A 27,056-nucleotide genomic window follows, 5' to 3' on the forward strand; every position below is an offset into this window, starting at 1 on the left:
AGTTCCTCAGGGTAGGGTCCAGCTGCATGATTAATGACCTTCCCTCCACCATAAGGCCAGAGATGGGGATGCTTGCTGATGATTGCATAATATTCCATAAATGCATAAGAAATAAGAGCAGGGGTAGGCCATTCAATCCCTCAAATCCATTCCGCCATTCAATAGGATCAGTGCTGATCATATATTTCACATGTCCACTTTGCTGGATTTTCCTCGTAACCCTTAATTCCCCTATTGATCAAGATTCTATCTATCACAGCCTTAAATATACATAAGGACTCTGCCCCCACAGCTCTCTGTGGCAAGGAGTTCCAAAGACTTGCAATTCTTCCTCATCTCAGTCTCAAATTAGTGCACTTTATTTCTGGGACTATGTCCTCTTGCCCTAAACATCCTCTTGAGAATAGGCAAGCAGGAGGCTGGAAGGACACAGCAAGCCAGACAGCATCAAGAGGTGGAGAAGTCGATGTTTCTCTACATCAGAGAAACCAAATGTAAACTTAGGGAACAGTTCGCCAAGCATCTGGGGCCAACCAGACCTCTCAGTCACTGCCCATTTTAATTCCCCTTCCCATTCTCTTTCCGACAAGACCATCCTTGGTGTCCCTCATTGCCACAATTTCCAAACTGCAAATTGGGCTTCCATCTGGGCAGCCTACAGCCCAGAGGACTCAACATGGAGCTCTCCAATTTCAAATAACCTTCCTTCCCTTCCCCTGACTCTCTTCCTAGTCCCTCCTGCTCCCTTCCACTCCTTCCAACCACCTGCCGGATTCAGTCCTCCCATTGACCAACCAGGTCATACCCTCTGCCTGTCTTCACCTATCCCCCCTTCACCACCCTGCCGCCTCCACCTCCTTTATCTGCAGCTCCCCCTACTTTCACCCTCAGCCCTGAAGAAGAGTTACTCCTGAAACGTTGACTTCTCCACCTCCCGATGCTGCCTGGCTCGCTGTGTTCTTCCAGCTTCCTGCTTGTCTACTTTGGATTCCAGCATCTGCAGTCTTTTTGTCTCTAAACATCCTCTCAGCACTTACCCTGTCAAGTCCCTTCAGCACCGTTCACCACTTCTCATACTGAAGCAGCCAATGTCTATATGTGCCATAACCTGGATTATATTCTGATGTGGTCTAATAGGTTGATAAGTGACATTTGCATCACACAAGTGTCAGGCAATGATCATTTTAACAGGAGAAAATCTAACCATCTCCTCTTGTGTTCAATATCACTACTATTGCTGAATCTCTGAATATCAACATCCTGGATGTTACCATTGACCAGGATCTGAACTGGACCAGGTCTATAAATACTGTGGCTACAAGAGCAGGTCAGAGTCTGGGAATAAATTGTATAAGAAACTAATTCCCATTTGGAGTATTCATAACAGGTCTAGGCACCACACTCACAACTGGAGAGACCAGAGCCTGTCTACCACACGTCAGGAGCGATGAGATACTCTTCACTTACATGGATGGCTGCAGCTCCAACAGCAAGTGGGAAGCTTAACACCACTCAGCACAAAGCTGCTCTATCTTGATTGGTATGTCACCCCCCACCTTCAGTATTTACTCCCTCTGCTGCTGCTTCTCAGTGATGGCAATGTATAATATATATATAAGCTGCTCTGCAACGACTCACCTTGGCTCCTTTAACAGCAGTTTCCAAACTCATGAGCTCTGTCAGCTAGAAGGATAAAAGCAGCAGATGCAAGGGATAGCACAACTTGCAAGATCCTTTATTTTTCCCCAAAACATAATTTGTATATAAAATTTGTAAAAATATTTTACCCAAATTACAGAAGTTGTACTGGAATTAATCTTGTCTCCCTATGTCATGTTCTACTCAATTATTGCAGCACTCAATATTTACAGTACACACTCTATTTCAGGCATGCAGCACAAGACAAAACATTGCCGTAAATTAATATAAATCAACTTTTCTGTATACACTATATTTTACTCTGAAGTGCTACAGTCACCTGCAAGATACCCTCCCGGCCACACACTAACCTGACTTGGAACAATGTCACCAATCCTTAGCTGGATCACCATCCTGGAACTGCCTTCCTTTCAGCACTCTGTCTGTACCTACACCATGTGGACTGCATTCGTTTAAGATGGCAGCTCACCACCACTTTCTTGAGGGCAGTTGGGGATGGACAATAAATGCTGGTCTGGCCAGCGACTGCCACGTCCTATGAAAGAAGGAGAATAAAGGTAAGCAGTTGTGTATCTCTTTAGCCTAATAAATTGAAGAATTACTTATGAACAGCACAGTGTAAATTAGAATAGTGATTTCAATGCTTAATCAGGTTGGAAAGTTTTGTCAAGGTAAAGACAGGTTGTGTTAAGAGGGACAGGAATAAAAATAATTATAATATCAATTTACAGCCTACATATTTAACAGCTAATTTTCAGTGCCAGGGAGGTTGTATTATTGTAATCAAGACTAGTCATGCAGTTAAAGGGTACCATAAAAGGTTCTACTCATTTTTTTTCTTGCCAAGCAGAAAATAGTAGCCCATATTGAAACTTCATGCCATTTAACACACTGTAATGGTGAACTAAATACTGAGATGCTGTTTTCATATCACTTTTCAATGAGAAGGCCACCTCATTAGCAGCTTCACATTTCAGAATTAAAATGTACAGTTCAGGAAGTTGCTGTCCAGTTTACACATTGAGTGTTGTTAATCTCACTGTTATTTTGACAGCTCTATAAATAGTACTTTTAGAAATAAATGCTAACTATTTGCTTTAGATTTTTTCCAGATTCATCGGCGCTTATCAAACCCACAAATGGGTTGAGGACCTTGTGATTCTTGTATTTTTACCCTATACATTCTTATGAAAACTACTCATTCCTCGCAAGAAGGGATATCCTTCTATGTTTTCATGAAGCTCATAGGACACAATTAAGGCTGCATCTATTCTGGATGCCTGTTAATCTTGTGCTAACCAGAGCTCCAGATAGTGTTGAGGGGTGGGGAACACTTTGATACTGTATGGTGACCCTCATAATGCCTGTGCTTCTCCTTGGGGGAGGTAGGTGGGGATGGGGGTGCTCCCAGATATAGTTCAGGCTGCTTTTGCATTTCCTGTAATATACAGAAAGATTATGCCACTGAATGACTGACTGTATCCCCAGATGAGAAGTTAACCACAACTGAGACAAATAGATGTATGCCACCCTGCACAAATTGTAGTGCAAATGTTTAACTGGACATTACTCTCCCCCCACCCCCCCCAAACAATTCTGCCTTCCCACCTTAAGTCTCACCTTAAGGACTCCTGGGGGTATAGTTTGTTGTTTCCTAATCTATAGCACATTACTTGCTGGTGCTTCAAAAAGAAAATGGTATTAGAATTTCATTCCTAAAATTGCTTCACCTAACTGATTCAGTCAGACTGCTTAAATAGCCTTTTATGGGTTGGTGGCAATTGTCTGGATGCAGCCCTACTAAGAAACTGGGGACTATTTTCTTATTAAAGGTGCTGTACAAATGCAAGTTATTGTTGTTTACTTCACAAGATTCAAAATTTACTTTCATGCCAAGACTGGAAGGAAAGTGTAAAAGATGCAGTTTATTCTGATTCTGCTTGAAGGAAGAATATACTGTTCAAAGTTTTCAAAGAATTTCAGAAACACTGCACTCTTACTGGACATCATGAGGGCAATGATCCCTGTAATTTTTCTTTGCCGTCTACAGTTTGTTTGTTGCAGTGTATAATAGCTTTAAGATTGCTGCACAACTGTGCACTTAAATGGAACATTGAAATAAAAATGAAGTCTGGACAATCTCAGCAGGTCTGGCAGCATCTATGGAGAGAGAAAAACAGAGTTAACATTTTGAGTTAAATAGGATTTTCCTTTGGAACTTGAAACCTTTTCTCTCACCACATACACCAGTCTTGAAGTTTTCCTGTTTATATTTCAGTTCTCTCGGCTCTGCAGTATGATTAAAAGGAATGATGGCTGTATGCAGTTCTGTTTGTTTAGATTACTTACAGTGTGGAAACAGGCCCTTTGGCCCAACAAGTCCACACCGCCCCGCCAAAGCGCAACCCACCCATACCCCTTTACCTAACACTACGGGCAAGTTAGCATGGCCAATTCACCTGACCTGCACATCTTTGGAGTGTGGGAGGAAACCGGAGCACCCGGAGGGTGCCCACACAGACACGGGGAGAATGTGCAAACTCCACACAGAGAGTCGCCTGAGGTGGGAACTGAACCCAGGTCTCTGGCACTGTGAGGCAGCAGTGCTAACCACTGTGCCACCATGCCGCCCACAGTGCAGATGCCTGTGCAGTACATACCAGATTACTACATGACCATGCATCTGTTCAGGGAACAGCCCTGTTGTCTTCACTGCCTGTCCCGCTGACACAAACTGCTTCACCGCATAAAACTCCATACAACTTCTATCCTCACCTGAAATTTTGTGCTCTCCCCTCCATTATCTCAGGTTGATCCAGATTGTCCACACTTTTGATCTCCTGTGAGACCTGGAGCAATTTACAGTTCATCGCAATGTCTGTGTAATTCTATCTCCATAGTATCATGCTTCTTTGCTCCTGCCTGAGCCTGTCTTATACTGAAACCCCTATGCATTGTCTCCTGGTCAGCCTTGCATTCTCAATCTTTCATAAATTTCATCTTAGTTAAATCTCTGTTAACCATATGTCACTGCAAGTTAAATTCTGCTCATCTATTTCCTTTGTCTTTGCTGACATGCATATCATCCTCACATAAAAATCACATGGCAATATCATGCATAAGTGTATTTCTTCAAACATCTTTTTATCTAAAGCAACAAAGAATTTCCATTCGCTATCATTTTCAGTTATGCAATATTGATGGTCAACAGAGAAATGATCAAATGATCATTCATTAACAAAACTGTGTGATTCTTGACTGTCCCATTTTCATCAGTCTCTGCACATATATTGCATTCCTAATTATATACTAAATATAATTGTGCATTCTTAGCTTTCTTAATGGTGCACACTCTGATAACAAATTAAGCAAGAAGCTTGCTAAGTAGTTCATGAATTCAACAAACCATTTCATTCCATTCATATCTTTTGGTAACTATCTTTATGTTTCATCTCTGACTTTGTCAGGATCTGGGTAAAGTCCTTTTTACTGTCAATATGATGGACTTAAGGCATCTTCAATTAAAGATTCTTCTTCCTGTTCTATTCTTTTGTTCTTATCACATTTTTCTTCAGCTGTTCTGTGAAGACATCTAGTTCTGCTTTCACTTGGCAGCTTTGGTGTTTAGCTGTGAGCTTCTGAGCGAAAGAATTCTTGACTTTTACTTTTACTCCATTTTTAAGGATCTCGTGGATTAATGGAGTCACGAGATCCTCTGTCTTGTCCTTCAGGCTGTCCTTGAAGTCAGCTGGAACTCTCCTTAGCAGATCTAGAGTTAGTTTCAAACTCCAGTCTACTTTTAGACCATGTTCACCAGGAAGGAGTTGGTAATGTAGAGATAATGTTACTGAACTACTAATCCATAACTTCAGACTATTGTTCTAGGGGCATGAGTTTGAAACCCACCATGACAGGGGGCAAAATTTGAATTTATTAAAAATCTAGCTTACATGTAGAATCCCTACATGTGAAAGCAGGCCATTCAGCCCCTCAAGCCAACACTGATCCTCCTCTCCGGATCCACCTCACAACCCTATAACACTGCATTTTTCTTAGCTAATCCACCTAGCGTGCACATCCCTCCATACTATGGGCAATTTAGCATGGTAAGTCCACCTTCCCTGCATATGTTTGGACTGTGGGAGGAAACCAGAGCACCCAGAGAAAACCCACACAGATATGGGGAGAATATGCAAACTCTACACAGACAGTTGCCCGAGGGTAGAATTGAACCTGGGTGTGAGGCAGCAGTGCTAACTACTGAACCATTCAACTGCCCTGCATGGTAGGGAAGTCATGTGACCACTTTTGATTATTGTAAAAACCCATCAAGTTCAGTAATGTCTTTGAGAAAAGAAAGTCTGCCATCCTTACCTGATCGGGCCCTCATGTGACTCGAGGCTCACAGAATGTGATTGATTCTTAACCGGTATCTGGCAATTAAGGGTGGGTAATAAATGCTGGCCTGGCTATTGCTGCCCATATCCCATGAAAAAAAAGTAAAATGACAATTAAGATCTTTGTAATCTTGCATCATCTGTTCAGTCACTTAATGGCCTGCTAAACACTGCAGATCACTTATAGCATGTGTAGCTTGGCCAATTCAGACTTGCTTCAGCTAAGATGAATCGATTTGCTTAATGTCGACGAACTGAAACTCGAGCTGTCCATTCTTCCCATTTCATTGGACTCCCGCTTTTTTTTTGTTTTCTTCAGCTGAGCACTATTTGTTTATAAGATGGTTGACTTTTGTATTGAGACTTAGAGGGGGTTTTTCCATACTGTAGGGATCCTATGATTGGGTTAGATTTATTTTGAATTCAAATTTCACCATCTGTCTTGGTGGGATTTGAACTTATGCCCCAAGGAAAATAGTCTGAGGTTCTGAATTAGTAGCTCAGTAATATTATCTCTACTCTGCCAACTCTTCTTTCCTGGTGAACATCACCTGAAAGTAGACTGGAGTTGGAAGCAGCTGTGCTGAGCTTAAGTAAGAATAACTACAAGGGAATAAGGGCTGAGCTGGCTGAAGTGGACTTGTTTATAAGCAAAGACGTTTGAGGAACAATGGCAAACGTTTAAAGAGATAGTTCATGGCTCACAGCAAAGACGTATTCCAGTGAGGAAAATTAATGCTAGGAAGGGATAAAGCAACCATGATTAACAGTAGAAACAGACTGATTCCTGTGGCAGGACTGATGTATGAAGAGAAATTGGATTTGTTTGGACTATATTCATTGAAGTGGAGTAGAATGAAGGGGTATCTCAGAAAAAACCTATAAAATTCTAACAGGACTAGACAGGGTAAATGCAGGAAGGATGTTCTGAAGACTAGGGAGTTCAGAACGAGGGGTCATAGTCTAAAGATCCAGGGTAGGCCGTTTACTAGTGAGATGAGGGAAAATTCACTAGAGATTATAATTCTCTGCCAAAAAAAGCGATTGAGATCAAAACATTGAATGTTTTCAGGAAGAGGATAGATATAGTTTTTAGGGCAAAAGAGATCAAAAGGTATGGGGCAAAGGGCTGTTTACACAGGCTACTTTTGTTCATATTTCCTATGTTTTCAAGTTTAACTAGGGAGGTTAAGGGTAGCATCAAAGTGAAAGAAGCAACATACAATGTGGCAAAGATTAGTGGTACGCTACAGGATTGGAAAAGTTTTAAAAACCAACAAAAGCTGACCAAAGAATAATAGTGAGAAAGTAAATATTGAGGGTAAACTTGCAAATAATATCAAGACATATAGCAAGAACTGATTTAAATATATGAAAAGGAACAGAGAAGTCAAAGTAAATGTAGGCCCCTTAGAGAATGAACCTGGGATAATCATAATGGGGAATCAAGAAATGGCAGAGGAATTGAATAAATACTTTGCATCAACCTTCACAATCAAAGACACCTATAGCATTACAAAATTACTAAACAATCAAGGGGCAAAAGGAAGAGAGGAAATAAAAATAATATTTATCAGGGTTTATAAATTCATGAGGAGCATAGATAAGGTGAATAACCAAGGCCGTTTCCTCAGGGTAGGGTTGTCCAAAGCTAGAGGGCTTAGGTTTAAGTTGAGAGGGAAAGGATTTAAAAGGGACCTAAGGGGCAATATTTTCACACAGGTAGTGCTACGTATATATAGAATGAACTGCCAGAGGAAGTGATAGAGTTGAGTAAGGTTCCAACATTTAAAAGACATGGATAGGATAGGTTTAGAGGAGTTTGGGCCAAATGCAGGCAACTGGGACTATTTCAGTTTAGGAAACCTGGTTGGCCTAAACAAGTTGGGCCAAAGAGTCTGGTTCCATGATGTCTGACTCTAAGACTTAATGACTCTGTAACTATCACCAGATTAAAAAGTGCTTGGGAAACTAATATGGCTAAAAACCAGAGATTTGGAAAACTGTCAATATAACACCTTTATTTGAAAAAGGGAAGGAAACAAAAGACAAGTATCTCTGGGCCAGTTAGCATCACTTTTATTTTGGAAATTGTTGGAACCTGTCATAAAGGATGTAATAGCAGAGCATTTAGAAATGCATAATATAATCAAACAGAGATGGCACGGCACCATGAGGGAGGAATCATGCCCGGCAAGTTTACTCGCATGTTTTGAGGAGGTAACAAGCAGAATAAATAAAAGACAGTGGTGGGGGGCAAAATATTTCTACATTTAGAAGGCATTTGATAAGATACCAACATTGGGATACTTAATAAATTAAGAGCCCATCGTGTTGGAGGTAGCATGTTAACATGGATGGAGGATTATCCAACAAATATAAGACAGAGATTTGGGATAAAGGGTGCAATGTTAGGAGAGCACCCTGTAACTAGTGGTGTGCCTCATGGATCAGTGCTGGAGCTAAAATTATTTTAAGTATGTATTAATTAGTTGGATGAGGACAGTTAATGTACTGTACCAAAGCTTGCAGTTGATACAAAAATAGGTGAGAAGGCAAATGGTGAGAATGGCACAAAGATTCTTCAAAGGAACATAGACAGCTTAAGTGAGTGAGAAAAAACTGAGCAGATGGAACATAATGTGAGAAAGTGTGAGCCCATGCATTTTAGCAGGAAGAATAGAGGAATTCAATATTATTTAAATTGAGAAAGGCTGCAAAAAGCTGCAGAATTGAGGAATTTGGGAATCCTTATCCATGAATCATAAAAAAGCTAGCATTCAAGATCAGTGGGAAGGTAAAGGGAATGTTGAATTTTATTTCAAAGGGAATAGAGATTTTTCTAAATTCATAGAAGGCACTAGCCAGATCATGCTGGAATATTTTAGATAATTTTAGGTTTCTTATCTGGGGCAGATATGCTGATATTGGAGGCAGTCCAGGGAAGATTAACTAAACACATATGAGGAATGGAGTTACTGTCTTATGAGGGGTGTTTGGGTAGACTGGGAACCTACTAATTGGAATTTAGAAGACTGAGAAGCAAAGTCAATGAAATATAAATGATTCTTAGAGCAGTGACAAGGTATGTGCTGCAAGGTTCTTTTCCCTTTTGGGAGAATCTATGACCAAAGCGGATAATCTCAGAATAAGGGATCGTAAATTTAAGACAGCGATGAGGAGAATTTTCTTTCTCTGGGAAGGTAGTGAACCTGTGGAATTTTTTCTCACAGAGAGCTGTTGAGGCTGGGCCATTAAGTGCATTAGAACTGAGATCGAAAGATTTTTAATCAGTAAGGGATTCTAAGGTTCTGGGGAAAAGACTCAAGTGAAATTGAGGATTATCAGTTTAGCCATGATCTCATTGAATGCGATGTGCCAGATGAGCTGCCGGAGGACTGGAGGTTGGCTAACATGGTGCCACTGTTTAACAAAAGTGGTAAGGGCAAGCCCAGGGAACTATAGATCAGTGAGCCTGACAGCGGTGGTGGGCAAGTTGTTGGAGGGAATCCTGACGGACAGGATGTACATGTATTTGGAAAGGCGAGGACTGATTAGGGATAGTCAACATGGCTTTGTGCGTGGGAAATCATATCTCACAAACTTGATTGAGTATTTTCAGGAAGTAACAAAGAGGATCGATGAGGGCAGAGTTGTAGATGTGATCTATATGGACATTAGTAAGACGTTCGACAAGGTTCGCCATGGGAGACTGATTAGCAAGGTTAGATCTCATGGAATACAGAGAGAACTAACCATTTGGATACAGAACTAGCTCAAAGGTAGAAGACAGAGGATGGTGGTGGACTGGAGGCCTGTGACCAGTGGAGTGCCACAAGGATCGGTGCTGGGTCCTCTACTTTTTGTTATTTGCATAAATGATTTCGATGCGAGCATAAGAGGTACAGTTAGTAAGTTTGCAGATGACACCAAAATTGGAGGTGTAGTGGACAGTGAAGAAGGTTACCTCAGATTACAACAGGATCTGGACCAGATGGACCAATGGGCTGAGAGGTGACAGATGGAGTTTAATTCAGATAAATGCGAGGTGCTGCATTTTGGGAAAGCAAATCTTAGCAGGACTTATACACTTAATGGTAAGGCCCGGGGGGAGTGTTGCTGAACAAAGAGATCTTGGAGTGCAGGTTCATAGCTCCTTGAAAGTGGAGTCGCAGTTAGATAGGATAGTGAAGAAGGTATTTGGTATGCTTTCTTTTATTGGTCAGAGTATTGTGTACAGGAGTTGGGAGGTTATGTTGCAGCTGTACATGACATTGGTTAGGTCACTGTTGGAATATTACGTGCACTTCTGGTCTCCTTCCTATCGGAAAGATGTTGTGAAACTTGAAAGAGTTCAGAAAAGATTTACAAGGATGTTGCCAGGGTTGGAGGATTTGAGCTATAGGGAGAGGCTGAACAGGCTGGGGCTGTTTTCCCTGGAGCGTCGGAGGCTGAGGGGTGACCTTATAGAGGTTTACAAACTTGAGGGGCATGGATAGGGTAAATAGGCAAAGTCTTTTCCCTGGGGTCAGGAAGTCCAGAACTAGAGGGCATAGGTTTAGGGTGAGAGGGGAAAGATATAAAAGAGACCTAAGGGGCAATGTTTTCACACAGAGGGTGGTACGTGTATGGAATGAGCTGCCAGAGGAAGTGGTGGAGGCTGGTACAATTGCAACATTTAAGAGGAAATTGGATGGGTATGTGAATAGGAAGGGTTTGGAGGGATGTGGGGGCCGGGTGCTGGCAGGTGGGACAAGATTGGGTTGGGATATATGGACGGGTTGGACCGAAGGGTCTGTTTCCATGATGGACATCTCTATGACTCTATGACAGAGAGATTTGATGGGCTAAATGGCCTTTACTTCTCATATGTATTATGTCTAATGGAAAGATGTCTTACCCCTGCATGTCCTGAATTAATATTGTGTCTTATATCTTTGCTCAAATGTTTCTGAGTCTGATTTATTCCATTTTCCCATGCTGTTTTTTTCCCATGATCGAATGGTTGTGAATCAGACATTAAACCCTCCTAAGTTTTGGAACTTGATCCTAAATTCTTTGGATGAAACATTTCTTCTCACATAATGCAGTTTAAAGCTGCAACATACAGATTTCTTTTGATTTCCATGTTACTAGACAGTGTCATTGCCTCCTGCCTCCCCAGCATTGAGGGCATTGAAAAATCCCCTTCACCACTGTGTGTGTTTGAATATTCAGCACAGCAAAGTGTTCAACACAGGGACTTTATTGAAGTGAAGCTTATGATGTCAGCTGACAATGTGGGTCATGGCAAAGGACACATGACATGGCATGCTAGATCAGGATATGTGCATGGTTTCATTTTTTTCCAAAAATTCCACATTTATACATAAAAAGAAAATAATGCAGAAAAGTTACCAACTGCCTACATTACTGTTCTCATGCATTAGCAGTTCATTATTTCCTTCAGTCTCTGCATATGCATTGCACACACAAATCGTGTTGTCTCTTAATGGTAAGTGTGCATTTATCATTGATTGTTCAACTGCATGATGTTCTTTTGTGAAGGAGTGTCATTCCTGTGTTATTTGGGGTTGCTGTTCTATTTCTGATGTTGGGTTGCTGTGGACTTATTATTTTCTTTTGCTAGATGTTTTCCGTAATGTTTACATTCAGCTCTTTGTCTTTGATTATTTCACCCTGTGAGCCTGGTTTATCTGTCAGCATAATACCAAGACCTGTTTTCCTTCTGCCATGAATATGCTCCATAGTACTTATGCACAGGTCAATTGCTCTCCTGTGTGTAAACAAGCCAAATGAGGAGAGATGGAGCAGTTTATGCCTATTTTCGCGAGAAATTAGAAGAATGAGAGGAGCTCTAATTGAGGTATTTAAGGTAAAGAGGATTGACAAAGTCGACATAGAGTCAGTGCTTCCCCTTGTGAGGCAATCTAAAATGAGGGATTATAATCTTTGGCTAAGGGGTGGCAGTTTTAAAATGGAGAAGAGGAGGAATTACTTCATTCAAAGGATTGCAAAGCTATAGAATTCATTACCTCAGAGTGTGGTGGACACCAGGACACTGATTGTGGAGAAGTTAGATCGACTTTCCTTTAGGAATGGATTAAAGGATTGTGGATAGTGGGCAAGAGTGGACTTGAGGCTGAGGTGAGTTCAACCGTGATTGTGTTAGGTGGTGGAGCAGGCTTGAGGGGCTGAACTTGTGTTTTCTGTCATGAGGTATGGTTTCACTTTGGATCCCTTATGCCCAAAACAATCCTGGCTTTCATTAGTTCATTCCTCAATTGTGTAAATTCACAAGTTTCTGCAAGCAATGTCACTGATATCATATTTTGATTAATGGACTCTTTCACTTTGCTCACTAGTTTTGAATAGATATCATTCATTCCTAGCTTTCACTTAGAGCTCTACGAGTTTCTTCAAAATGTTAAAAATTACTGATACATATCTTTTCTGCACTACAGAGTGATTCAAGGTGGAATATATTTTGAAAGCATCTGTTCCCAACAGTGTTAAAAATATAGCAACTTGTACTTATTCTCAACAAATCTGTAGATATTTTATAATTCTGCCTTGCTCAGTGAAGAATTTCAGGTCGTTTTTTCCATATCCCCAGTAAATGGAAGAGGAACTGAAAGGGGAGAAGCTGCAGCCATTTTCTCCTGATCAGCATTTTCATGATGATCTTTGTTTTATTTTCTTTCTCAGTGGCAGTTCAGCTCTGCAGCTGTGCATTTTGTTTGAGCTCTGGACGCTCACCACTTCTGACACCATGTTTTCAGTGTATGACAGCAATGTGATCCTTATGAGAACTTCATTAAAGCCTAAGATGCCTGCCTACAGTGCGTGTGCTTCTTGGTAGGGGTCACATGTGAATGGCAAATTAGAACAGACACTTGTAGACATTGTATTTTAATCTAAATACCTGCATTGAGCTGTTTGAGGTAGCATTATGTAAACAAATCTTTCCCTGATAATGCCTCTATTACTTCCTCCTTGCTATGAAAAGTCTGCCACAGCTTAAATACTCATCCATACTTTTCTCCTCAGTGCTTCATTTCATTCTATATTCACATTTCCCTGATATTGATATTGTCCATTATAATGGTATTGTCAATTCATTCCCCAATGTGTGAATTGTTCTCTACAGCTTTCTGAAATATCATGAATTATGAAAATGTACATTATTGTTGAGGTATATTTAAAGTTCCAGAGCAAAACATATTTTTGATGGTCTAACTTTCTGAAAAAAACTTCCTTTCTTTTGCACCCACAGAATGTCGAGTTGTTAAGTCTACTTCATACACTAAAGTTCCTGGTGCAGGTGGTGGTGCTACAGCACGAAACATTACCACTAAGAACCCTGGGCCTTCTCGACGTAGCAAGTCCCCAGCTTCTACTGGCTCAGGTAATGAAGACAATATTACCATTTTATATTATATTACTGTACTTGATAACTCATTTCTGAAATCAAATCAACACTTCCATAAATACAATTAAGTAAGAAATTGCATTTTAATAAGATTCATGTAGAGCGTATGAATGGGAGAAAAGTCTCTGTTCAGCAAACTGCACCATTTTATGATTAATGCCTATTCACCCTCCCATATTCTCACAGCATCTCCAAAATAGAGAATACATTTGATGATAAACAATGAGAGTAGAACTCATTTGCTTATTAATTGTTATTTCAATCTTGTAATTAGATTACAGACTTGAAATTGCTTCCTTTTCAATTATATTATATTATTATAATTTATATTATTGTAAAAGCATTTTAGCACTTTCTTCCTATAACTGGAGCACTGTTCACCTTTCAATTTTCTACCTCACTCTTTCAGCATTTGAATCTTTCAGTTTCCTCCATCTCTCTGCCATTCCACATTTTCTCTTATAGCTGTCTATATCTTTCTTGCTTATGACTCTTTTACATCCACTTTCACTTTGAATAAGTTGACTCTTTGTCTCCTGCTCTGTGACCATAAACATAGGATAATGTCCTTGAATGTCAGGTATTCTGCTGTTCCTATAATTTCTTCCCTCTTTGCTAACTTAGCATTATTTGAAGGATCATGAAAAGCGTAAGGATAGATGCTGGCCTGTGGCTAATGACATCATTGTGTATATGGGTGAAAAATATCATAATATAGATGGAATAATGTATGGATTCAGATTGTGGGAACTGCTACAGACAAACTGGCCAGGATTTGCAAAAGGTTCTTGCACCATGTTACATAGTATATTGCTATTGAGGTCACGAGAGAAAGAAAAGCAATGGCAGGTTTCTACTGCTGGCAAATCTGCCTGCAAGACAGAGCACTGACATGGAGAGAAAATCATTCAGTCAACAAGAGTTAACAGAAAGTGTCTAACAAGCTAAACCTTTATCCAAATACTTCTCAGGTAATGTGGTCAGCTTTAGAACAGCAGACAATAGTAACAAAAAAATCTGAAAGTACAGCAGCCTTCTTGATGTAAGTAGTTAGAAGGATGCCAGAGTGTTGGATGTATCTGTGGAAGTTTGCTTGAGTGAAGTGTGGGTTAAGAGAATAAGACTGTTGGAGACTAATGAAAGAAACCCCTTAAAGATAATGGTTCAGACTGTAGAGGAGTCAGCAAGAGCAGTCATCTTAAGAAATGCTGCACGACAGCCAAACTATTTTTTTACATATTGGGAAACCTCTCAATTAAAATAGGGTTCATCCTATTCTGTGTTTCAAATTTAGCTTTGATTAATATTAATTTATCATGAAATACTGACCTCTCTTATTTTTGATTAATATAACTGTCAATTTCTAGTAAGTTTTGGACATCATTGATTGTAAGAAAACCTAAACTTGCAAGTTTCCTTTGTGATGATACTTTATTGGTCAGAAGTCCATATTTTAATATTATAATACAACTCACAGTTATAAATATTTCGTACTGAATGTAGTGACTTTACCAATTCTGATATCTTCCTGAGAGTAGCAAAAATGTGCCTGTGTGCAGCTTTTTACATATGAGCCCTTTCTAATCACTGGATTCTTTGAACTCTTGTCTTTAGGAAAATAACTTTTTTTCTCTTATAACCATTCAAAGTGGCTATTTTCTTTATGCAGTACTCTGCACCAGTGGGCCTCAAGAATGGTGATGGAAATTGCTGTCCAGCTTTTGGGACAATCAGCTTATTTCCAATCACAAAAGGGGCTCAGCACCTTCTGTCATTGCAATAGAGAAACTGTACGCACAGCTTGAAGAACTTGAGAAAGTAAGTTAGCTGACACAAGTGGATGGATACAATAGTAAGAAGTACTCACCATGATTTGAATCATTGGCTGGTTTTAGTACAAGTTACATTTTTTAAAACAAAAGCATATTTGAACACTTGGAGGTTTGCATTAATTTCTGCCTGTGCTTTCAGCTTTTGGGATTTTGAACGACATTCATTTCACTGTGTGTGATGTGAGGGTGTTTATGAGGTGTTTTTTATCTGCTGAATTGACTGTAATTTATTGAAACCACTGGACTATAAAGTATGTTCTCCTTTCTCTGGCCACCCATTCTAGACCTTCCCTCCTTGCAGACCATCCACATGTTACTGGGACACAGTTGAATCTACCCATCTTCATTGTCAACAACTTCAAATTCCAGAAGCTGGAAGTTGCCTTCTTCATGATGTTATTGCAGTGCACAATGATTCCTGAAACTCTTGCTTGACTACATTGTAGAATTTATGTGAGCATCTAAAACAAAATTACACATTGGTTGCTCTAACTCAGTTAATACAGTGACTTCATATCTATTGCCCCAACTGTCTGTGAAATGTTACTGGAATCATAAACCACAAGCGGGTGGGAATTAGAGCTACATATCTGAGAGGGGGGTAGTTGTAGGTGGGGCAGCGACAGGATGTAGTGAACCTATTGGGAAGGTTTCTCACGTGATGAAACAAAGGGATCAGTTAAAGTGTGTCTGCTTTAACGCAAGGAGTGTCAGAAATAAGAGTGATGAACTTAGAGCATGAATAAGTACTTGGGGCTATGATGTTGTGGCTGTAACGGAGACGTGGGTTTCACAGTGGCAGGAGTGGGTTGCTAGGGTGGAAAAAGAGGAGGGAATGCAGCATTGCTAATCAGAGAGTGCATCACAGCTACAGAAACTAAGGTTGTTGAGGAAGGTTTGCCTACTGAGTCAGTATGGGTGGAAGTTAGGAACAGCAAGGGAACAGCCACCACATTGGGGGTTTTCTCCAGTCTCACTAACAGCAGTAGAGAGATTTAAGAACTGATAAGCTGGCAGGTTTTGGAAAAATGCAGATGTAGCATGGTTGTTGTTATGGGTGACTTCAACTTTCCCAATATCAACTGGAACCTCCTTAGTGCAGATGGTTTGGATGGAGCCGTTTTTGTCAGGTGTGTTCAGGTGGGTTTCCTTACTCAGTATGTAGACAAGCTGACGAGGGGAGAGGCCATTTTGGATTTGGTGTTCGGCAATGAGCCAGGACAAATGTCTGATCTCGTGGTGGGAGAACACTTTGGTGACAGTGACCACAACTGCCTCACATTTACCATAGACTTGGAGGGGGAAAGGTGCAGTCATCAAGGGAAGATATTTAATTGGGGAAAAGGAAATTATGACGCTGTCAGACAGGAGTTGGGAAGTACAGCCTGAGAGCAATTGTTCCACAGAAAGGGCACAGCAGATTGTTTAAGGAGCAGTTGTTGCGAGCGATGTACGAATTTGTTCCTCTGAGACAGGTAAGAAGGTGTAAGATTATAGGCCTGTGGATGACGAGAACAGAGGAGCTTTATCGTCAAAAGGAAGAAGGCAGCTTACGTAAGGTGGAGGAAGCAATGATCTAGCACAGCTTTCGAGGATTACAGGCTTGCTAGAAAGGAGGTCAGAAATGGACTGAGGAGAGCCAGGAGGAGGCATGAGAAAGGCTTGGCAGGAAGGATTAGATAGAGCCCAAAGGCATTTTACTCATGCGTAAAGAATAAGAGAATGATCAGGGAGAAAGTAGGGCTGATCAGGGATAGCATAGGGAACTTGTGTGAGGAGTCTGAGCAGATAGGGGAAGGCCTAAATGAGTTTTTTGCCTCAGTTTTCACGAAGGAAAGGGAACTTGTTGTGAATGAGAACTTTGAGGAGCTGGGATATGAGCTTGGACAGATCAAGATTGATGAAGTTAATGTGTTGGAAATTTTGGCAAACATTAAAATTGATAAGTCCCCAGATTTATCCTAGGTTGGTCCGGGAAGCAAGATTGGAGGTTGCTAAGTCGCTGGTGGAGATCTTTGCTTCCTCAATCTCCACAGGAGTCATACCGGAGGATTGGAAGGAAGTGAATGTTCCTCTTTTCAAGAAGGGTAATAGGGAATTCCCTGGCAATTACAGACCAGTCAGTCTTATATCTGTGGTCAGCAAAGGTTTGGAAAGAATTCTGAGGGATAGGATTTATGACTATTTGGAAAAACATAGTGTGATTAAAGGCAGTCAGCATGGCTTTGTGAGGGACAGGTCGTGCCTAACTAATCTTATTGAGTTCTTCGAGGAGGTGTCAAGACAGGTCGACGAAGGTCGAGCAGTAGATGTGGTGCATATGGACTTCAGCAAGTCATTTGATAGGGTTCCTCATGATAGGCTCATTCATAAAGTCAGGAAGTATGGGATACAGGAAGATCTGGCTATCTGGATTCAGAATTGGTTGGCTGACAGAAAGCAGAGAGTGGTTGTAGATAGAAAGTATTCTGCTTGGAGGTCAGTGTTGAGTGGTGTCCCATAGCACTCTGTTCTTGGGCCTCTGCTTTCTGTAGTTTTTATAAATGACTTGGATGAGGAGATTGAGGGTTCGGTTAGTAAATTTGCAGACAACACAAAGGTTAGAGGTGCCGTTGATAGTATTGTGGGCTATTACAGGCTACAGTGTGACATAGACAGGCTTGCAGAGCTGGGCTGAGAAATGGTAGATGAAGTTCAACCTGGATAAACGTGAAGTGATGCATTTTGGAAGGTCGAACTTGGATGCTGAATATAGGATTAAAGACAGGATTCTAGGCAGTGTGGAGGAACAGAGGGATCTTGGTGTTCAAGTACATAGATCCCTCAAAGTTGCCAGTCAAGTGGATACGGTTATTAAGAAAGCATATGGTGTTTTGGCTTTCATTAACAGGGGGGTCGAGTTTAAGAGCTGTGAGGTTTTGCTCCAGCTCTATAAGTCTCTAGTGAGACACACTTGGAATATTGTGTCCAGTTCTGGTCGCCCTACTGTAGGAAAGATACAGAGGTTTTGGAGGGGGCGCAAAGAAGGTTTACCAGGATGCTGCCTGGACTGGATGGCTTGTCTTATGAAGAAAAGTTGACTAAGCTTGGACTTTTCTCTGTGGAGAGAAGGAGGAAGAGAGGTGACCTGATTGAGGTGTACAAAGTAATGAGAGGCATGGATAAAGTAAATAGCCAGAGACCTTTCCCCAGGGCAGGATTGATTGGGACGAAGGGTCATAGTTTGAAGATATTAGGAGGAAGGTATAGAGGAGACATCAGAGGTAGGTTTTTTATGCAGAGAATTGTGAATGCATGGAATGCATTGCCAGTGGTGGTGGTAGTGGAAGCAGAGTCAATGGGGACATTTAAGCGCCTGCTGGACATGTACATGGACAGCAGTGAATTGAGGGGTGTGTAGGTAAGGTTATTTTCTTTTTTTTAGATTAGATTAGATTACTTGGTGTGGAAACAGGCCCTCTGGCCCAACAAGTCCACACCGAACCTCCAAAGAGTAACTCACCCAGACCTATTTCCCTGTGACTAACGCACCTAATCTATGGGCAATTTAACATGGCCAATTCACCTGACCTGCACATCTTTGGACTGTGGAAGGAAACCGGAGCACCAGGAGGAAACCCTCGCAGACATGGGGAGAATGTACAAACTCCACACAGACAGTTGCCTGAGGTGGAAATTAAACACAGGTCTCTGGCGCTGTGAGGCAGCAGTGCTAACCACTGTGCCACCGTGCCGCCCACACATTAGGATTTTACATTAGGATTAATCCTTGGTACAACATCATAGGCCAAAGGGCGTGTTCTGTGCTGTACTTTTCTATGTTCTATGTTCTAACTTCAGTAGATGGGTGGCACGGTGGCACAGTGAACTCTAGTATCCTGATGCATGGTTCTGTGGGATGAGGACAAATATGGTGCATTGTCACATAGTGAAAACATCATTGTACCTCTATGGGGTTGTCCAGATATACTATACTAATTAAAAGGATATAGGACACAACATTTATCTGGGTGTTTTAATCTGGGTTCAATTTTTGAGCCTTTTCCAATGATTTTAAAGAAGAGGTGCCTCCTGAAATGTTTATTCCAAACTAACATTTCCCATTCTTATCTTTCATCTATTTATAACACAAATATAAAGGAGTTTCCTTTAGAAAGTCTGTCACCATAAAAACATAAGGAATTAGACGAGGAATGGGACATTCAGTCCTTCAAGTCTGCTCCGCCATTCAAAGAGATGAGACTGATCTTTTATTTCAACACCATTTTCTTGAATTGTCCTGATTTTTTAAATGCTTTTAATGCTTAGAAATCCATCAATCTCAGTCTTACACATATTCAATGACTGAGCCTCCACAGCTCTCTTGGGTAGAGAATACCAAAGATTCACCCTCTGAGTGAAGAAATTCCTCAACTCAGTCCTAATGGCCTCCCTTCTTAATCTGAGACTTTGTCCTCTGTTTCTGGGTGCTTTAGCCAGGGGAAACATCCTTCATGCATCCGTCCTGTTGATCCCTGTAAGAACTTGCATGATTGAATGAGGTTTCCTTCATTGTTGAAAACTCCTGAGAAAATAGTAACCTATTTAATCTTTCCTCAAAGGAAAGTCCTTCCATCCCACAAATCCTCCGGTAAGGAAACCAAAAATGCGGGAAATACTTCATGTCTGGTTTCAACAAGGTTCTACATAATTGCAGTAAGAATATTTATATTCTCAAATCCTCTTATAGTAAAGGTCAACATACCATTTCCCTTCTTAATTGCTTGCTGTTCCTTCATGTTAACTTTTAGTGACTCATATGAACAAAGATATCCAAGTCCCTTTGAAGTTCAACATTTCCCACCTCCTCACCAGTAAGAGATATTCTGTATTTTGATTTTCCTGCCTAACTGGTTAAACTCACATTTCTCTACATTATATGTTATCTGACAAAATTATGCCCACTCACTTTGTCTCTTCAAATCCCCTTGAAACGTCTTTGTATCCTCCTCGCAACTCGCACTCCCACCTAGTTTTCTGTTCACTGTGAACTTGGAAATATTACATCTAATCCACACATTGTTCTCTTTGTGAAAAGTTGGCCCAAGCACTGATCTTTGCAACACCCCATTACTCAGAGGCTGCAATCCCTGAAAGTCTGCCATTTATTCACACTTTTTTTTCTGTCCATTTGACAGCTATCAATCCATTCCAGTCTACTTCCCATGTGCTCTAATTTTGCTCATTAAAATAAGAATTTCTTTGAATTACCCTGGTTGAACCAAATAGCGAGACTACTTAACTACCGACTGCTAAAGAGTACTACCAATTGTCAAGTCAGAGCATATTGAATTTGCTTCTTCAATGTATTGTCTACCTTAGTGATATTTTCCTGCAGTTCACACTTGGTTTTATATATATAAAGTAACATTTAGGCTTTTCACCTTATTACAGACCTTCCTTTCCCTTTGTTCTTTTGCCCAACCTCCTATCTTGATGAAAACATTTTACATCACTATCTTTTCTCCATTCTGACGCATGGTCATCAACTAGAAAATCTGAGCCATATTTTGCCACAAGCTGTTATCAAAACCACTGCTATGTCTGGACCCCAGTGGATTTCAGAGAAAGAAACTCAGGGCAACTTGGTGCACTTGCAATGGACATGAACAGTCTCCGACGTGCGACCAGGGGAAGGACAGCTGTGGCACATGTAACAGAGAAGCACACAATAACTATCAGCATCTGTGGAGTGGCTCATAGTGATCAGAGGCAGCCTTTCTTGGAATTCCACATGAAGTAGATGAGATGAGAGATGGGAGTACAGCAGCCTTTCCACTTGCTGTCATTAAAAATCCCCTTCATTTGTAACATGGTCTCCAATTCTGGTTATGTAGCCTCCTCCTTTCACTTGTTGAGATTTCGACACCCTGTGGTGGGCACACAGATCTCACTGTAAATCTCAATTTCTGCCACTGCTTAGTAGTTGTGGCCAGGTCTGTGGTGCACCATTGACAAAAGTGCAAAAAAGCGAAAGCAGTAAGGGACCAAGGTGGATACATTTTATAAACCTTTGCTGGCTGGACTACCTTCAAACCTAACTTGGAAAATTCTTGCTGTTAACACTGTCCCTGCCTCCCCAGAATACCTGCTGAGTATTTCCACCATATTCCGTTTTGTTTCTATTATTTTGGGTGGATGTTTGAAAACGGTTTTAGGAAATGAATCAAAATGGTTCGCATGTGCTCTTAAACTATTAATGTGCAGCAGATAAAGTGTTGTGTCATTGCAAATGGTCCTACCTACGAGCAGAAATCACTCTCACTTCTGGTCGCACAATTGAGACACTTGACATTACAATAAAATTTCACCCAATCACTTGTGATTATCAACTTGAAATGATCAACATATTGCGATCCTGGGCCATATGAGGACAGACCAGGCAAGTCAGCAAAAGCTTCAGCAAAGATGTAGATTTCAAGGAGTATCTTAAAGACGGAAAATGTGGGGTAGGGAAGTGGAACGGTTTAGGGACTAAAATCCACAGCTTAGGGCACACGCACATGGAGAAATGACCGTCTGTGGTAAAGTGATTGAAATAGGGGGGGGTGCTCAAGTACCTGCAATTAGATGACTGAAGGTATACGGAAGGGTTGTGAGACTGAAGAAGATTACAGACATAGGGTGGGGTGAGACCATTGTGGGTTTGCAAGCAAGATTGAGAATTTGAAAATTGAGGTGTAGTTTAATTAGGAAATGTTTTAGGTGAGAAACTACAGAGCAATGAAAAGACAGGAATTTGGTGCAAGTTCGGACACAGGAAGCATTTTGGATCATCTCAATATTACAGAGTTGAAAACTCTGTCAAACTAATTAGGTTGAGAAGTAACAAAGTGGAGTGCTGCAACTCCAGGTAAGTTGGGACAGTGTTAGAGTGGGTAATGTTTTAGGGGGGGAAATAAATGGTCTTTCTCACAATTTGGCCACATCACAAAATATGACAGCAAGGCTCTATTTAGTTTGGGTGCAGTTGGTTACCTCGGAGAGGCATAGAGAGTAGTGTGAAAGAGTTGGGTGTGGAAGTCCAGGTAGTAGTAGAATCAGCTTGTATGGCAATTAGGAACATCTTGGATGACAAGAGAAATTGAGAGCTTGGTCAAAAAGGCATATGCAAGCAAGGATTTAGGAGGGCTAAAAGTAGCTGTGAAATTACTTTGGAAAACAAAATTAATGAAAATCCTAAAGCATTTTGTGCATATACTGTATAAGAAGCAAGATGGTAGCTAGGGAAAGCATAGGTCCAATGACAGACAAAGGAAGGAATTTATGCATTGAGCTGGAGGAAGTGGTTTAGGTGCTTAATGAATTGTATCGGCATTGACAAAGGAGAAGAGTATGGTGCACAGTGAGGGGTATTCTAGTGCTCGATATAAAAAAGGAGGAGGTGTAGAGTGTTTTGAAAAGCATTAAGGTAGACAAGTCCCCAGGACCAGATGGGATCTATCCCAGAATTCTGATGGGGCAGGTGAGGAAATTGTATGTACCGTGTATGAAATCTTTGAATCCTGTTTAGTCACAGGTGATGTCCCACAGGACTGGAGAAATCCCAACATTGTTCCTCTCATTTAAGAAGAGCAACAGGGATAATCTGCGAAATTACAGGCCAGTAATTAAGGGTGTTATTGGAAAAGATTAATCAGGATGGAATTTACTCGCATTTGGAAAAATATGAACTTATTAGCAACAGGCTAATAATGACTGTGTCCGGAATGCAGTACCAGAGGAGGTAATGGAGACAGACACAATAGCATCATCGAAGAGGCATTTTGACAGATATATGAATAAGCAGGGAATAGAGGGATATGGACCGCATACAGGCAAAAGGTTTTTAATTTAGAAAGGCATCATGTGTGGGTGAAATCTTGGTGGACTGAACAGCCTTTTCCTGTGATGTGCTGTTCTTTGTTCTTTGGAAGATCATCAAGCACTATATTGCATCTTTTAAAAAAAGCAACGTAATCATTGTGAGAAACTTTTTTCTTTATAAAGACTAGATAGATCAATTGGCAAAGGTGATCTGGCAGATGAGATTGAATTTATTGAATGCTTTTATGACAGTATCCTGGAAAAATACATTGTGCAACCAAATAGGGATAAATCTCCTTCAAATCTAGTACTGAAAATTAAGGCAGGGTTAACTAATCAATAAAAGAGCCATTGAGGAAAGAATGATCATCATACGAGTGAATTCCATATTAACTTTGAAAGTGGTCTAATCTAATTTCAAACAAGATCTTTAATCTGAAATGATGTAGATATGGGGGGTGGGTGGTGAAGCTGGTTGACTGGTAAATAGATTAGAAGTACAGTGATCCCTTTAAAAATGGGAGATTACAAAGAAACAACTCAAAATGTTCAGAAGAAAAGTACAGGCCATTAGAAAAATAAAAACTCAGCTAGAGACATCCAGCCCAATTTATTAATGAAGGTCAGGGTATAGTTGATAGTACAGAATTTGAGTATTGCTGATAAAGTCACATTTCATTAAAGCTTTTCATCTTGTACCCTAGATGATAAGCACAAATGCCAATTTTCAAAGGGAGTTTTCATTCATAGAGTCATAGAGATGTACAGCATGGAAACAGACACTTCGGTCCAACCCATCCATGCCGACCAAACATCTCAACCCGGGTCCCACCTGCCAGCACCCGGCCCATGTCCCTTCAAACCCTTCCTATTCATAATGCATTGGTAAAAAGGGTGCTCATTGGTTGGTAAATCGGCTCTGGCAGTTAAGGCATTGCCATGGGAATGCACCAGAAGGTATTGTCCCAAAAGTACTTAATGTTCAAACACTCACAGCACCTTGTTACATTTCTTTTTCCTGCAGAGAAAAGACCCTTGCATATGAATATATGTAGACCTAGCAAGCATACTACAAGACCAACTGTTAATATTTAACTTGGTTGTTAGAGTAATTCTTAGCACACTTGGGATTGTTTAGCAAGTTGTGTCCAATCACAAGATTGCATCTAATGTTATATATTATCTTCTGAGTTTTGTAAGTATACCCTAGTTGAGTACAGTTGGCTATCACAAACAGCTAAAATGACTTGCTGTTTGATACAATCCAATAATAGTAGGTCATGTGGTCTACATTATTTTGTTCATAGATCTTTGCAACACAGAATGAAGCCATTTGGCCATTCGTGTCCAAGCTGGTCAACAAAGATCTGACTACACGATTCCCATTTTCCAGCTCTTGAACCATAGCCCTGGAAGCTTGCGAATGCAATGGATATCTAAATACTGTTAAAATATTACGAGAGTTTCAGACTCAACCTCCCATTCAGGGAATGAGTTTCAGATTACCACCCCTATCTAGGTGAAATAACCTTTCCTCAATGTTCCTTTTGGCCTTCGATTTCTTACCTTGAATCTATGCCACCTGATTATTGACCACTCTAGTGATGGAAAAAAATCCTTTTCTATCAACTCTAACTATGCCCTTCATAATCTTATGCATCTCCATCAGGTTCACTCTCAAACCTCTTGCTTCACTTTGCCTTGGATCCCAAGGTAGATGAGATGGAGGAGGTAGCTACGAATAGCATCATGTGGTGCCCAAGAGTTGAATGTATGGCAGCAAGAAGAGAAACCATAGCAGTAGCTGTGATTTCAATAGGTAGCAATGGAACAAGATGAGATCTGTTTCACCCCAGTGTATAAAGTGGAGAGCTTTTGGAGAAGGTTGATGTGATCAACAGTTTCTTTATAATATGTTTACCATTATGTTTTGAATCTTTTACTGAATCTACCTATTAATTTTAATAGCATATAGGCAGTACGCGTATGTTATGTACGCTCACACTGTAACGTAATACCTGGAGTCGAGATTTCATTCACTAAGCATTCATAGGGTCATAGAGTTATAGAGATGTACAGCATGGAAACAGACCCTTCGGTCCAACCCATCCATGCCGACGAGATATCCCACCTGCCAGCACCCGGCCCATATCCCTCCAAACCCTTCCTATTCATATACCCATCCAAATGCCTCTTAAATGTTGCAATTGCACCAGCCTCCACCATTTCCTCTGGCAGCTCATTCCATACACGTACCACCCTCTGTGTGAAAAAGTTGCCCCTTAGGTCTCTTTTATACCTTTCCCCTCTCACCCTAAACCTATGCCCTCTAGTTTTGGACTTCCCGATCCCAGGGAAAAGACTTTGTCTATTTATCCTATCCATGCCCCTCATAATTTTGTACACCTCTATAAGGTTACTCCTCAGCCTCCGACGCTCCAGGGAAAACAGCCCCAGCCTGTTCAGCCTCTCCCTATAGCTCAAATCTTCCAACCCTGGCAACATCCTTGTAAATCTTTTCTGAACCCTTTCAAGTTTCACAACATCTCTCCAATAGGAATGAGACCAGAATTGCATGCAGTATTCCATCAGTGGCCTAACCAATGTCCTGTACAGCCACAACATAACCTCCCAACTCCTATACTCAGTACTCTGACCAATAAAGGAAAGCATACCAAATGCCTTCTTCACTATCCTATCTACCGGCGACTCCACTTTCAAGGAGCTATGAACCTGCACTCCAAGGTCCCTTTGTTCAGCAACACTCTTTAGGACCTTACTATTAAGTGTATAAGACCTGCTAAGATTTGCTTTTCCAAAATGCAGCACCTCGCATTTATCTGAATTAAACTCCATCTGCCACTTCAAGATCCTGTTGTAATCTGAGTAAACCCTCTTCGCTGTCCACTACACCTCCAATTTTGGTGTCATCTGCAAACTTACTAACTGTACCTTATGCTCGCATCCAAATCATTTATGTTAATGACAAAAAGTGGAGGACCCAGCACCGATCCTTGTGGCACTCCACTGGCCACAGGCCTCCAGTCTGAAAGACAACCCTCCACCACCACCCTCTGCCTTCTACCTTTCATCTGAGGCTAGTGTATCCTGTGGTATGATGCTCAGAATTGAATGTGTTAAGATCTCTGGAGAACAATAACCTTTTAAAATATACTTAAATTCCAGTGACTAACTTGAAGTTACATGACAGGATTTCAAGTATTAACTCATAGGATTTGAAGTATTATTCAGTAGTAACTTACTGTAATAAACTAAAAGCAATAATGACTAAACATAACCCTGGAGGCAATTAATATTCTAACTACATAACAAATAACTCTTATGAATATCTTAACATAACCAACAACCCCGTACCCCAAATATATATGTGGTTATAGCCTTTATGGAAAATCGTCCACAGCCATACCTATTTCCAATGGATTCATATCACTCCTACACTGATCTGACCACTTCAAGGATCTTCTACCAGTTTCCAAAGAATTCCTGACTAACTACAGCAGTAAAAATCACTGTGATGATTTCTTTATCTTCCCTTGGCGGGAATATCTTCCTGAGGCTTTAGGTTGCTATAGGATTCATCACTTCAAGTGGAGACTGTCCTCCCTCTAACAATTCTGCCTGGTAGCTTTCAAAGGACTAGAAGTCTTCTCCTCTCTGCTGACCACAACAGCTGTAGCCTATCTCTCTGGGACACATTTCTCACTCACATTTTCTTTCCGAAGCCTCTGAGACAGAAAGCCTGCCTGGAGTCAGCACAGGTGCTTCTGTTTCCAAGTGTGTGAACATTTGCACTTTGCTCTCAACAAGTCTCAGCTTTAGCTGCTCATCTTCACAGACACTACAAAATACAGTCATCTTATAAAACTTTAC

General features: G+C 40.8%; 1 protein-coding gene across 3 annotated transcripts in view; it reads left to right on the top strand.

Moving 5' to 3' along the window:
• dclk1a (doublecortin-like kinase 1a) overlaps positions 1-27,056 on the top strand; it is a 352,098-nt gene that overhangs the window by 184,640 nt on the left and 140,402 nt on the right. For all 3 annotated transcript variants that reach the window (XM_072577209.1, XM_072577210.1, XM_072577208.1), the window contains exon 5: positions 13,333-13,464. In XM_072577209.1, coding sequence (XP_072433310.1) covers positions 13,333-13,464 — 132 coding nt within the window. The remainder of the gene's footprint in view (positions 1-13,332; positions 13,465-27,056) is intronic.

The sequence above is a fragment of the Chiloscyllium punctatum genome, chromosome 9 (genome assembly GCF_047496795.1).
Source record: "Chiloscyllium punctatum isolate Juve2018m chromosome 9, sChiPun1.3, whole genome shotgun sequence".
In the NCBI taxonomy this organism is placed as follows: Eukaryota; Metazoa; Chordata; class Chondrichthyes; order Orectolobiformes; family Hemiscylliidae; genus Chiloscyllium; species Chiloscyllium punctatum.